At 52.0% G+C, this 13,753-nt stretch overlaps 1 protein-coding gene across 1 annotated transcript in view; it reads right to left on the bottom strand.

Annotated features, from left to right (window-relative positions):
- The window catches only part of SAMD4B (sterile alpha motif domain containing 4B), a 44,007-nt gene that overhangs the window by 4,240 nt on the left and 26,014 nt on the right, over window positions 1-13,753 (bottom strand). Inside the window, exons 8-12 of the mRNA XM_060258223.1 lie at window positions 10,427-10,512; window positions 9,621-9,739; window positions 5,863-6,061; window positions 1,686-1,809; window positions 587-670 (exon numbers count right to left, since the gene is read on the bottom strand). Of these exons, the coding sequence (XP_060114206.1) occupies window positions 587-670; window positions 1,686-1,809; window positions 5,863-6,061; window positions 9,621-9,739; window positions 10,427-10,512 (612 nt within the window). The remainder of the gene's footprint in view (window positions 1-586; window positions 671-1,685; window positions 1,810-5,862; window positions 6,062-9,620; window positions 9,740-10,426; window positions 10,513-13,753) is intronic.

Below are 13,753 nucleotides of genomic sequence, written 5' to 3' on the forward strand. Positions count from 1 at the left end.
AGCCCTCTCAGCCCCACCCACCTCACAGGGTGTCTGTTGTGGGGGGAGAAGATGTAGGAGATTGTAAGCTGCCCTGAGTCTCTGATTCAGAGAGAAGAGCGGGGTATAAATCTGAAGTCGTCTTCTTATCTGGGAGAACCGGATTTGATTCCCCACTCCTCCACTTGCAGCTGCTGCAATGGCCTTGAGTCAGCCATAGCTCTTGCAGTGGTCCTTCAAAGGGCAGCTGCTGTGAGAGCCCTCTCAGCCCCACCCACCTCACAGGGTGCCTGTTGTGCGGGAGGAAGGTAAAGGAGATTGTGAGCTGCTCCGAGACTCTTCGGAGTGCAGGATATAAATCCAATATCATCATCATCTTCTTTCTTGCTTTTCCTCACATTATGCATTCAATCTCTGTTTGCGGTATAGTGAGCCCAGTATGTCTCAAAACCAGGCACTGAACTCTTCCCCGCGGCTCTCCTCCCTGCCGAAGGGCCCAGATTATTGCCTCCTCTGCTGTCTGTCCCAGGCCTTCCGCTGCAATACCAGAGTGCCCTTCCCTCTTGAGGGGAGCAGAGGGCAGAGTTTGCGAGCCAAAGGTCCTCACCTCCCAGCGCGTGCTCCGTCATGCTGAGGCATAGCGACTCCAACGTGGGGTTGATCTCCAGGTCCGTTCCAGGGTGCTGGCAATCTGGAGGTGGGGAGACAACGCTTGAGCATGCGGGCTGATCTGTTCACTTCCCCTCTGACCCTCAAGGACAACCCCTCTCCAGTGCTGAACTGCCTACGACTGAAACTCCTCACAGGTATTCCGAAGAGGCGCAACTCTACGAGCCCTGTTTCTCCGGTCCTGACCTGGACAGCCCAAGCAGGCCTGATCTCTTCAGATCTCGGAAGCAAACCAGGGATGGGAGACCTCTATGGAATACCAAGTCAAGAGGACAGGGGCAGGCTTTATTCAGCCACCTCCCTGAATATCCTCCAGGCCTCCAGTAGGGGCCAGTCACCGGAGGTTGCCAAGAGTTCCAGGGGCACACACGGACATACAAGTACAAAAAACCCCCACCCTATTTCTCACACTGTGGAGGGTGCTGGTGGCGGCAGCTATTCCACTCCAGGCCAGAGTAGTTCATATTCTAGAGCTACATACTCCAAGTACTGACAACATTTTAAGAGCTAGCTGCCCTTTCCAGCCTGGAGCCCCACGGCACAGGGTGGTAAAGCTGCAGTACTGCAGTCCAAGCTCTGCTCACAACCTGAGTTCGATCCCAGCGGAAGCTGGTTCAGGCAGCTGACTCAAGGTTGACTCAGCCTTCCATCCTTCTGAGGTCAGTGAAATGAGTCCCCAGCTTGCTGGGGGGGGGGGGGGAAGAGCAGATGACTGGGGGAGGCACTGGCAAACTACCCTGTAAAAAAGTCTGCTGAGAAAACATCATGATGTGACGTCACCCCCCCGGGTCGGTAACAACTCTGTGGTTGCACAGGGGACTACCTTTACCTTTTTACCCTTTCTAAAGATTCAAGTGCTCGGCCCTGAGCAGTACCATGGGACCCACCTTGTTTCAGTGCAGCCAACTTCTGCTCCCCAGAGGAAGAGACGATGGGGACAGCCACGCTCCAGTCCGCAAAACCTTGGGCAAAGCTCCTTCCCTGTCAACCCAACCCCCACGCCCGGCCCCAGCCAGCCCCACAGTCTCTGGACTCACCCTGGGGGAACATGAGGATGGCCTGCGGGGACGTGTGGACAGGGAGCGAGTGGGTTCGCTGGACCGAGCTGCGGCTCTGGCCCGGCATGCTGTTGCTGCCCCCGGGGTTGGCAAACCACAGGTTCTTGGGGGGGGGGGGGGGAGAGGGAGAGAAGAAAAAGAAGAGTTCATTAGTCACAAGAATCTCTGAAGAGCTTCTGTTGTGCTACTGCCTCCCCTCCTGATACGCTGCATACTTTTCAGATGGGACTAGACTACAGAGCAGCTCGCCAGCTAACTAAAGATGCCGTTCCGGCAATACAAGTGCTGCTCTAAACCCTGCATCTCTGCAGTGAAACTCCTCCCTCGCCCAGCACCGCTCAACTTAACAGCTGAAGCGTCAGCAGGTGCCCAACTGGAACGGTGAGCCCTGCAAAAAAGAGCACGGCAGCTGTGGAGCTCCCACCGCGCCCTACCATCCGGTGGGATCACTTGCTAACAATCCGCCTGAGGGACCACGGGGCACGGAAAGCTGAACACCAACACCCCCCTTAAACCCAGGGTGTCGAGCTCATCAGTTAGGAGGGCCGGATCTGACATAAAGGAGACCTTGTCGGGCCGAGCTGGGCCCAGTGTGTACCTATTTAAGATTAGGGAGCAGAGATAAGCTTTTTAAAGGACACAAAAACAATATATATCTGCTGAAAACTTAAAACATGCTTAAAACATTAGCACTCGTTGGTCTCTCTACATGGGGCTGCCTCTGTACCGGACCCGGGAGCTGCAGCTAGTGCAGAACGCGGCGGCCAGGCTGTCTCCCAAGATGGGAACATATACGGCCGGGGCTGCGCGGACTGCACTGGCTGCCAATCGTATACTGGATCCAGTACAAAGTGCTGGTCATAACCTTTAAAGCCCTATATGGCCAAGGACCGACCTACCTGAGGGACCGTCTCTCCCCGTATGAACCCCAGAGAGCACTGAGGTCAGTGGGGAAAAGCAGACTGAATATCCCTGGGCCAAAAGAAGTTAAACTTCAAAGCACCCGCACTCGGGCCTTTTCCGTTGCAGCCCCACAACTCTGGAACCAACTCCCAGAGGAGTTGCGGGCCCTGCGGAACTTAGACCAGTTCCGCAGGGCCTGCAAGACCGCTCTCTTCAAACAGGCGTTCACCAATAACTGAATTTAATGTTTACCGCCAGATTAATAACGTTTACCGCCAGTGTTAATTTAGGAATGTTTTAATTAATTATTGACTATTGACTGGTTTTTAATGTGAACTTTAATGTGAATTTAATGTTTTTATTATTGTATTGTTTACTTGAAATGCTGTTAGCCGCCCTGAGCCTGCTTCAGCGGGGGAGGGCGGGATATAAATAAAATTTTACATTACATTACATTACATTAAAGGTGCCTTCCTTGTGTTTCTCCCATGGGATCCAGGGAACTGGGCAAAGGAAGCTCTGGTTCTTTCCTTCTTTCCCCAGGGGACTGGGTGGAGCCTCAGCCAATAGAAGGAAGAGAGGCTTGGCTCAGTAGCTCTGCTGTGCAACTGAGAGAGCCTGGCAAAGCAAGCTATTCCTCCCCCCTTCCTCCCAAAGGGAGGCGCCTCAGCCAATGGAGAAAATAAGAGGTTTTGCTCTGTAGCTCCTGTGCGATTGAGCAAGCCCTGCGAAGCAAGCTGAGATCAGAAGGAAGCAGACAAGAGCCAGTTGCTCGGGGGCCTGATTCGGTCCCTGGGCCACATGTTCGACACTTGTCTTAAACAGTAACACCCTCTCTATGTGTGCGCTCCCAGTATTGCAATTAATATTACTTGCATCCGTTTCCCAAAACACTGTATTTGTTATTGAACTTGGTACATTTCTACACAATACAACTTCGCAAGCTGCTGACTCCCCAGGTGTGACTGAGCCAACCAGGAATGTAAAGGGGCATTAATTGTATGGTGTAGAAACAGACTGTGTTCAATACAATGTTTTGGTAAACTGATACAAGTAATATTGCCTCCTAGCTCTGGGATCTAGAGGCTTCCTGCCTCTGCATATGGAAGCTCCCTTCAGGCACCATGGCTAGTAGCCAGCGACAGACCGCTCCTCCATGAAGACGTCCAATCCCCTTTTGAAGCCATCTGTATAAAGAGCCCCACGGAGCAGCGTGGTAAAGCTGCAGTACTGCAGTCGGAGCTCACTGCTCACGACCGGAGTTCGATCCCGGCGGAAGCTGGGTTCAGGTAGCCGGCTCGAGGCTGACTCAGCCTTCCACCCTTCCAAGGTCGATAAAATGAGTCCCCGGCTTGCTGGGGGGAAAGCGTAGACGACTGGGGAAGGCAGCGGCAAACCACCCCGTAAAAAAGGCTGCCGTGAAAACGTCATGATGCGACGTCACCCCAGAGTCGGAAATGCTTGGGGCTTGCACAGGGGGCTGCCTTGACCTTTTTACCACCACTATGCCCTCTGGCAGCGAATTCTGCATTTTAGTAACTTGCTGTGAAAAGGAAGTACCGTATTTTTCGGACCATAAGACGCACTTCCCCCCCCCCCAAAAAAAAAGTGGGGGGGAAAGTGTGTGCGTCTTATGGAGCGAAGGGATGACAGGACGTACCTTCCTCCGGGGGGGGGGGCGATCCGCTGCCTCCGCCGCTTCCCCCGCGCCTGCCTGCCTCCAGCTCTGCTTCCAGCAAGTGCTGAGATCGCTCCACGCTGCCCCCACTGCAAACTGCAGAGGGGGCAGCGTGCTTTCTCCGTGCCTGTCTGCCTGGCCCCAGCTCTGACGCTTACAAGCAAGCGCCAGGATCGCTCCCTCCGCTCGCGAAGCGCTGGGTTTGCGGTGGGGGCAGCGTGGAGCGATCCCAGCGCTTGCTAGAAGCAGAGCTGGAGCCAGGCAGGCAGGCGCGGGGGAAGCGCCGGGATCGGAGGCGGAGGCAGCGGATTGCCCCCCAGGAGGAAGGTGCGTCCTATGGTCTGGAGCGCCTTATGGACTGAAAAATACGGTATTTCCTTTTGTCTGTCTGGAATCTACTGCCCATCAGCTTCACTGGAAGCCTTTGTGTTCTAATATTTCGGGAGAGGGACAAGTTCCTTTTTGTCAGCTCTCTGCCCCATGCAACCTCTACCACAGGGGCGTCGAACTCATTTGTTACGAGAGCCGGATCTGACATAAACAAGACCTTGTTGGGCCGGGCCACGTGTGTCATAAAACATAATGCCAGGAAGCAGAGATACAAACTATAAATGGCACCTTTTTTTAAAAAAAGGTGCTTTCTTTGTATCTCTCTCATGAGATCCAGGGAACTGAGCAAAGGAAGCTCTGGCTCTTTCCCTCCCTCTCCAGGGGACCAGGAGAGGGAGGAGCCTCAAGAGCCTTGGCTCAATAGCTCTGCTGTGCGATTGAGAGAGCCTGGCTCAGTAGCTCTGCTGTGTGATTGAGAGAGCCTGGCAAAACAAGCTCTCCCTCCCCCCTTCCTCCCCAAGGGAAGCCGCTCAGCCAGTGGAGAAATAGAGGCTCTGCTCTGTAGCTCCTGTGCAATTGAGCAAACCCGGCAAAGCAGGCTGTTATGCAGAAGGAAACAAGAGGGAGAAGGAAGCAGACTTGTTCGAGGGCCTGACAGGAGCCCTCCAGAGGCCTCATGTTTGACACCCCTGCTCTATCAAGTCTCCCCTCTGAGGTCTCTTTTCTAAATTAAAAAGTCCCAGACTTTTAGCCTTTCCTCATGAAGAAGGTGCTTTGACTCTTTGGAGCTGACCTCCAGAAGCTGGAAGTGCACCTGGTCAAAACCTCCCCGCCCCAGCCCCTCTTGCGCAACTGCACATTTCTGGAGGATGCAAACCGGGAGTGTGGAGCCTGACCTTCAAGGAATCTGGTCTGCTGTTAACGGGAGACCTTCTGATCAAGAAGACCTTGGTGAGCTCCCAAATTATCAAAGGGGTCCTAAAACACAGTTGAAAGAACATGGCCTTTGGCCGCTGTCCTCTCTTAAGCTGTTAACAGCCAAACAAGTCCGGCAAGAGAATCTCACAAAGGTCAGCTTGGAGAACTAGCTGCATTCACACACTTCATATGAGGAAATCTGGATTGGACGGCTGGTGAATTCACAGGCGCTGCTTCGGAGGCAAACCAGAAGCTGTGGAGGGTTTCATTGCCCCGGCCCCCTGAAAGACCCCTGCGGAGCCAAACTGCCCCCCTCTGCTTCCTTACCTGCCGCCCTTGGCTCCCCAGGTTTGGGCTAGCGAGTGCGTGCCGGGGAGAGACGCCACCAAGCCCTGCGGGGCTGAGGATCCCCATACGGCTTGGGGGGATGGCACGGGGGGGCATCTGGAACTGCCGCTGCCCTCTGCGTGCCACCCCCACTCCCACAGAGCCAGCTATGGGGAGAGAGTTGGAGCCAAAGGCCCATCTAGAAAGGAAAGGAGAAAGAGAGAGCATAAGGCCCTGCTGGGAACACTGCCTTGAACCCAAGTCAAAACTGTGCCTCAGAGCTGAGAAACCAGGAAGACTGGGAGGGGCACCCAGGAGCACACCCCATGGCCCTTGTGGGCTCGCATTTGTGCCCCAGAAATCTCCTCAAAGTTCTGCTGCTGTGGGATGGCTACCCCAGTGGCACCAGCTTCATCAGCATAAGAACATAAGAGAAGCCATGTTGCATCAGGCCAATGGCCCATCCAGTCCGACACTGTGTCACACAGTGGCCAAAAACCCCAGGTGCCATCAGGAGGTCCATCAGCGGGGTCAGGACACTAGAAGTCCTCCCACTGGTGCCCCCACCAAGCACCAAGAATACAGAGCATCACTGCCCCAGATAGAGAGTTCCAACAATACGCTGTTGCTAACAGCCACTGATGGACCTCTGCTCCACATGTTTATCCAGAGAGAGCCAGTTTGGTGCAGTGGTGAAGTGTGTGGACTCGTATCTGGGAGAACCAGGTTTGATTTCCCACTCCTCCAGTATCAGCTGCTGGAATGGCCTCGGGTCAGCCATAGTAGTTAAGTGTGCGGACTCTTATCTGGGAGAACCAGGGGTTTTTTTGGTTTGTTTTTTAAATTTTATTCAACACCATAGAAAGACGAACATAAAATAACATTGTATATATACAAAATAGTCAAAAGAATCCTTCTTAAAAATATGTGTACATATATCCTCAAAAACCCCTAAACAAAGGAGAACCGGGTTTGATTCCCCACTCCTCCACTTGCACCTGCTGGAATGGCCCTGGGTCAGCCAGAGCTCTCTTATCTGGAGAACCGGGTTTGATTCCCCACTCCTCCACTTGCAGCTGCACCTGCTGGAAGGGCCTTGGGTCAGCCAGAGCTCTCTTATCTGGAGAACCGGGTTTGATTCCCCACTCCTCCACTTGCAGCTGCACCTGCTGGAAGGGCCTTGGGTCAGCCAGAGCTCTCTTATCTGGGAGAAGTGGGTTTGATTCCCCACTCCTCCACTTGCAGCTGCTGGAATAGCCTTGGGTCAGCCAGAGCTGACAGAGGTCCTTGAAAGGGCAGCTGCTGTGAGAGCCCTCTCAGCCCCACCCACCTCACAGAGTGTCTGTTGTGGGGGGAGAAGATATAGGCGATTGTAAGCTGCTCTGAGTCTCTGATTCAGAGAGAAGGGCAGGGTATAAACCTGCAGTCGTCGTCTTCTTATCCAATCCACTCTTGAAGCTGCCTATGCTGGCAGCCCTCACCACTTTCTGTGGCAGTGCATTCCATGTGCTCGAGTCCCTCCCAAGCCTGGACATTAAGACCGTCTTTCTAAAGGACCCAGATGCCAACAAGCCCTTCGTAGGTGATGGCTGCCCTGGCGTGGGCCGCAAAGCATGCCAGCTGGCCAGAAAGGAGACATGCCCCGCTCCCCCCACCAAAAAGAGCAGCCAAGGCAGCTCAGCGAGGCCCAGTGAACGGCAGCCAGCACGTCTCCGCAGACAAGCCCACACAACTGCCTTCCCGGTACTGAATAGAGTTGTCAACCGAACAATGCCTCCCCCCCCCACTTTCTTTTTGTTAAAGAAAAGAACTCCTCAAAAAGGCGCTAAAAGCCAGAAGAATAACGTTTACATGAAGGAGTGCCACAACAGGGATCTTGAGAGAAATGGCAGCTTCCTTTAAATAAGAAAAAGAGACCATTCAGGGAAAAGCTGCCACTCATTTGTAAGAGAGCCAAAAGCCATTTAATATTGTTTTCGTTAAATTCATTAAGCAGGTAATAACGCGCCAACCCTCTCAAGGTTTTGTGGAGTCTGAATAGTACAACTGCCAAGACAGCTTTCACTGTGGAGACGCTGCCTCGGTTCATCTCTCGGTGACTAGGATGCCTGAACCACCATTCTGAAGGGGGGGGGGGGCAAAGGCACAGGTGCTGGAACACAGGCTGGCCCTGCCAAGGAAGGGACAGCACCCCTCAGTCACGACATTAGTCAGCCCTTCCACTTCCACCAATGCAGATGGAAGAATCAACGGTAGCCCAGCCCTCGAGTCAGGCTGGCTCTTTCAACCTGCAAGCCGGCTTGCTTCCCCTAGTACTTCAGAGATGGAAGCGTAAGAGAAGCCATGTTGGATCAGGCAAGTGGCCCATCCAGTCCCAACACTCTGTGTCACAGTGTGGCCAAAAGAACCAGGTTCCATCAGGAGGTCCACCAATGGGGCCAGGACACTAGAAACTGTCTCACTCTTGCCTCCCACAAGCACCAAGAATACAGAGCATCACTGCCCCAGACATAAGAACATAAGAGAAGCCATGTTGGATCAGGCCAATGGCCCATTCAGTCCAACACTCTGTGTCACACAGTGGCCAAACCCATGCGCTATCAGGAGGTCCACCAATGGGGCCAGAACTCCAGAAGTCCTACCACTCTGCCCCCCCACCCCAAGGATACAGAGAGGTCCACCAATGGGGCCAGAACTCCAGAAGTCCTACCACTCTGCCCCCCCACCCCAAGGATACAGAGTATCACTGCCTCAGACACAGGAATATGAGAGAAGCCCATGTTGGGATCAGGCCAATACTCAGTCCGATACTCTGTGTCACACAGTGGCCAAAACCCAGGGACCACCAGAAATCTAGACCTCACAGGTCTCTTCTGCAAATGCCAGCGGTTCCTCCCACCCTGTGCATAAGCCTCCTCCACCCAAGCACATGCATCAGGGCAAGGTTCCTCAAAGAAGGGAAAAATATGCTGTCCATGAGCCAGTGTGGTATAGTGGCTACAGCAACACAAGGATCCAGGAGACAGAGGTTCAAATCACTGCCCTGCTATGGAAGCTCACTGGGTGACCTTGTGCCAGTCACATCCTCAGCTCAACTGACCTCATATGGTTGTTGAGAATAAGATCAAGGAGAATAACATGGGGAGAAATGTGGTATGTAAATGAACTCAATAAATGGGAGGTGGTGTTGCTAATGGGGGAGGAGGGAGGAAGGAAGAGGGACGATGATATTCGATTTATATCCCGCCCTCCACTCCGAATCTCAGAGTGGCTCACAATCTCCTCTATCTTCCTCCCCTACAAAAGACACCCTGTGAGGTGGGTGGGGCCGAGAGGACTCTCATAGCGGCTGCCCTTTCAAGGATACCTTCTGCAGGAGCTATGGATGACCCAAGGCCATTCCAGCAGGTGCAAGTGGAGGAGTGGGGAATCCAACCTGGTTCTCCCAGATAAGAGAGCTCTGGCTGACCCAAGGCCATTCCAGCAGGTGCAAGTGGAGGAGTGGGGAATCCAACCTGGTTCTCCCAGATAAGAGAGCTCTGGCTGACCCAAGGCCATTCCAGCAGGTGCAAGTGGAGGAGTGGGGAATCAAACCTGGTTCCCCCAGATAAGAGCCCGCACACTTAACCACGACACCAAACTTGCACAGATCCAGCCTAGATTGTTGCAGCCTTTCTTTTGCTGTTGGAGGCATACAAGGACCTCCCCCCCGCAGCCCACTTCCACTGCTCCAGCCTTTTCTGCTTCCATGTACAGACCCTTTCTGCGGACGATAGCCTTGCATGTCCAGCACTGCCTTCCTCGGAAATGTCCGGAGTAGCTTCAGCACCTGCTGTTTCCAAGACAACAGCCGCTTCTTCTGCGTCTCTGTGAATGCCTGCAGAAAGAGGACAGGAACGAATCTCTGAGGGCCTGGGCGGGGCAGGGGGTCTTCTTGAGAGTTTGGAGGGGGGTTAAGAGAACATAAGAGAAGCCATGTTGGACTGGGCCAATGGCCCTTCCAGTCCAACACTGTGTCACACAGTGGCCAAAAAAACCAGGTGCCATCAGGAGGTCCATCAGTGGGGTCAGGACACTAGAAGCCCTCCCACTGTTGCCCCCCCAAGCACCAAGAAGACAGAGCATCACTTGCCCCAGACAGAGAGTTCCAACAATATGCTGTGGCTAATAGCCACTGATGGACCTCTGCTCCAGATGCTTATCCAATCCCCTCTTGAAGCTGGCTATGCCTCCTCATGTGGCAGTGAATTCCACGTGTCAGTCACCCTTTGGGTCAAGAAGTACTTCCTTTTATCCGTTCTAACCCAACAGCTCAGCAATTTCATTGAGTGCCCAAATGTTCTTGTATTGTGCAAAAGGGAGAAAAGGACTTCTTTCTCTGACTTCTCTGTCCTGTGCATAATCTTGTGAGCCTCTATCATGTCACCCCGCAGTCGACGTTCCTCCAAGCTAGAGAGCCCCAAGCGCTTTAACCTTTCTTCACAGGGAAAGTATTCCAACCCTTGAACCATTCCAGTTGCTAATTCTAGTAGCTAATTCCCCTCCCACCAGCGCTCAACCCTACCTCATGCATCAGGCACTTCTCTATCAGCTGGAGGTAACTGGTGATGTTCTCCTCATCCGGCCGGGATACCAGCAGCTGCGTGCACACTGCAGGGAAAAGGCAGAGGCAGGTTACAGTGTTGTGACCAGACAGGAATTCAGAGCCCTTCAGATGTACAGGAACACGATGTCCCTCCCAAAGGACAATAGGCAGCCTGTTCTTTAAGGTTCTTTGCTCACTGAACAGGAACGGAATTGAAGCAACAGCGATCAGTGGAAGAAGTCGAGCACCCTTACATGCCGCTGTTCCAGACAGACAACCGCACAGCCCCCTTTCGATGAGAACCAGCAACCTCCAGGCAACGGAAGCTCTGCGGAAGGGGTGTGCCCCCCCACCCACCCATTTCGGTCCGAGATAAGTGAGCCATTATGCGAGGCCTGGCAATCTGAGGGTAACTAAGCTTCTGGATTCCTTGAAAGGATAGAAGAGGTACCAAAAGAACCTCAAGTACATCACAAGTCATATGAACAGCTAAAAACAGTCTGAAAACACAGAAGCCATATCTTCTAGAACAGGGATGTCAAACATGTGGCCCGGGGGCCCGAATCAGGCCTCCGGAGGGCTCCTATCAGGCCCCCGAGCAACTGGCTGTCATCTGCTTCCTTCTCCCTGTCTCTTGCTTCCTTCTGCATCACAGCTTGCTTTGCAAGGCTTGCTCAATCACACAGGAGCTACAGAGCAAAAGCTCTATTTTCTCCATTGGCTGAGACTCCTCCCTTGGGGAGGGAGGGGGGGGGAGGAAGAGCTTGCTTTGCCAGGCTTTCTCAATCATACAGCAGAGCTATTGAGTTAAGCCTCTCTTCCTCCTATTGGCTGAGGCTTCTCTCCCTCCTGGTCCCCTGGGGAAGGAAGGAAAGAGCCAGAGCTTCCTTGGCCCAGTTCCCTGGATCCCATGGGAGAAATATTTATTTATTTCGATTTATATCCCGCCCTACCCCACCGAAGCGGGCTCAGGGCGGCTCACAACATAAAAATTCTAACAATAAAATTAAGAATTAAAATACATTGATAATTTACACAATAAAATAAATGAAATTCATCAGTGTGCTATCCCACAGTCCTCCTTAAAATATTCAGATGCCGGTCAGTTGTCTGCCAACCGGAAGAGGACCGTCTTACAGCCCCTGCGGAACTGCCCAAGGTTCCGCAGGGCCCTCATATAAAGAAAGCACCTTTAACGCCAACGAGTGCTAATGTTTTGAGCATGTTTTAAGCTTTTTAAAAATGTATCTTTAATTGTGTTTGTCTGTGTCCTTTATGAAGTTTATATCTCTGCTGCCTAATCTTAAATAGGTACACCCAAACAAGGCCGAACAAGGCCTCGTTTATATCAGATCTGGCCCTGAGTTTGACACCCCTGATCTAGAATGTCAAGACGCATCGACAGAAACTTTAGCAAGGCTGTGACCTTTCCAGTCTCCAGGTCTTCCTCAGAATGTCCCGTTGTCTGAGATCCATCCCCACTTCTCTCACGGAGGTCCACAGCAAGTTTGTGAAATCAGCTTCTCCCAACCCAAAAATGAAGAGTTGGGTACGAAATCCGATTATGACATGGCTAAAGCTGCTCAACAACAGGGAACAGAGGGGACTTGAACCCACATCTTGCAGAAAACAAATTTGGGGGGGGGGGGGTGTCCAGCCACAGGTCGTGTGATGCTGCCTCCCGCTCCACCCCTCCCCACTTCTTTCCCACCCCATGTTAATGCTTATGACAGCCAGGTCATTGCGCCTGGGATAAATGCTCCTTGACGGTAAGGAATCAGTTCAGCTTTAAGGTATCAAGAGACAGAAGACACAGCAAGGAAGTTTTCAAGCTATAAAACAGCTTTTGTTTTTTTAAAATGAAAGTCATTAAGGAAATGAAGAAGCGTGCATGCACAGGAAAGTTTACACCCAGAATTAAACTTTGTTGGTTTGATTCCTCACTCCTTCACTTGCAGCTGCTGGAACGGCCTTGGGTCAGCCATAGCTCTGGCAGAGGGTGTCCTTCAAAGGGCAGCTGCTGGGAGAGCCCTCTCAGTCCCACCCACCTCACAGGGTGCCTGTTGTGGGGAGGGGGAGAAGATATGGGAGATTGTAAGCCGCTCTGAGTCTCTGATTCAGAGAGAAGGGCGGGGCATAAATCTGCAGTCTTCTGCTTTGATTCCCCACTCCTCCACTTGCAGCTGCTGGAATGGCCTTGGGTCAGCCATAGCTCTCGCAGAGTTGTCCTTGAAAGGGCAGCTGCTGTGAGAGCTCTCTCAGCCCCACCCACCTCACAGGGTGTTTGTTGTGGGGGAGGAAGGGAAAGGAGATTGTAGGCTGCTCTGAGCCTCTGTCCTTGAAAGGGCAGCTGCTGTGAGAGCCCTCTCAGTCCCACCCACCTCACAGGGTGTCTGTTGTGGGGAGAGAAGATATGGGAGATTGTAAGCCGCTCTGAGTCTCTGATTCAAAGAGAAGGGCGGGGTATAAATCTGCAGCTCTTCTTAAAAGGTGCCACTGGACTCAAATGTTGTTCCCAAACTCTTTTCCCTGGTACTGCAAAGATTAAACTTCTTCCACTGCCTTTATTAGCTCTACAAATTGAACCATTCTGATGCTAAAGCTGTATTAATAAATACACCAGGGTAGCCACTAACATTTTACTTTTCATTTTCCTGACTTTCCCTGACCAACGTTTGTCAATTTTCCTGACCACCATTAAAATACAACCACAAGTTAAAAAATGAATAGGTCGTGTTGCATTAATGCAAGGCTTAATGAAATGTTCCACACTACAACTACACAGGTCTCAGCTGCAAAAATATTTGTCAAAAGTAAGAGATTTGAGATCAGCTTCTTTCAACATTAACTGCAGCAACTTTTGCAATTACACCAAAAATTACACCAAGATACAAACATCAATTCAAGTAAATTCTGAATACTAACAAGTAGGAACTTTCCAAAGCTGGGAAAGTTTCACTTTCTGATTCCAGAAAGTGTAATGAACAGATCAGCAGCAAGAAAGGAGGTGGAGTTTCTGCAATACAGAGAAGCAGACAACCCTCATTTGCATAACTGCAATATAGAGAAGCAGACAACCCTCATTTGCAACCTTTATGCATGGGAAAAGTCAGGAAAGAGGGTGAGAGAGCCGGCACTCTGCAAACTCCAGCAGGAACAAAATTTGCTTTGCATGGTGCAGAGTAGAAAGTGTTGTTTGTGAAACCCAACATCGACAAGACTCGTTTGAAACTCTGTGCTGGGTTTAGCAGGAGACAAAACGTCCATTCCATACACAAGCACGACCCAAAAACATGCTTATCTTTA

This window comes from Heteronotia binoei, chromosome 17 (genome assembly GCF_032191835.1).
Source record: "Heteronotia binoei isolate CCM8104 ecotype False Entrance Well chromosome 17, APGP_CSIRO_Hbin_v1, whole genome shotgun sequence".
NCBI classification, from domain to species: Eukaryota; Metazoa; Chordata; class Lepidosauria; order Squamata; family Gekkonidae; genus Heteronotia; species Heteronotia binoei.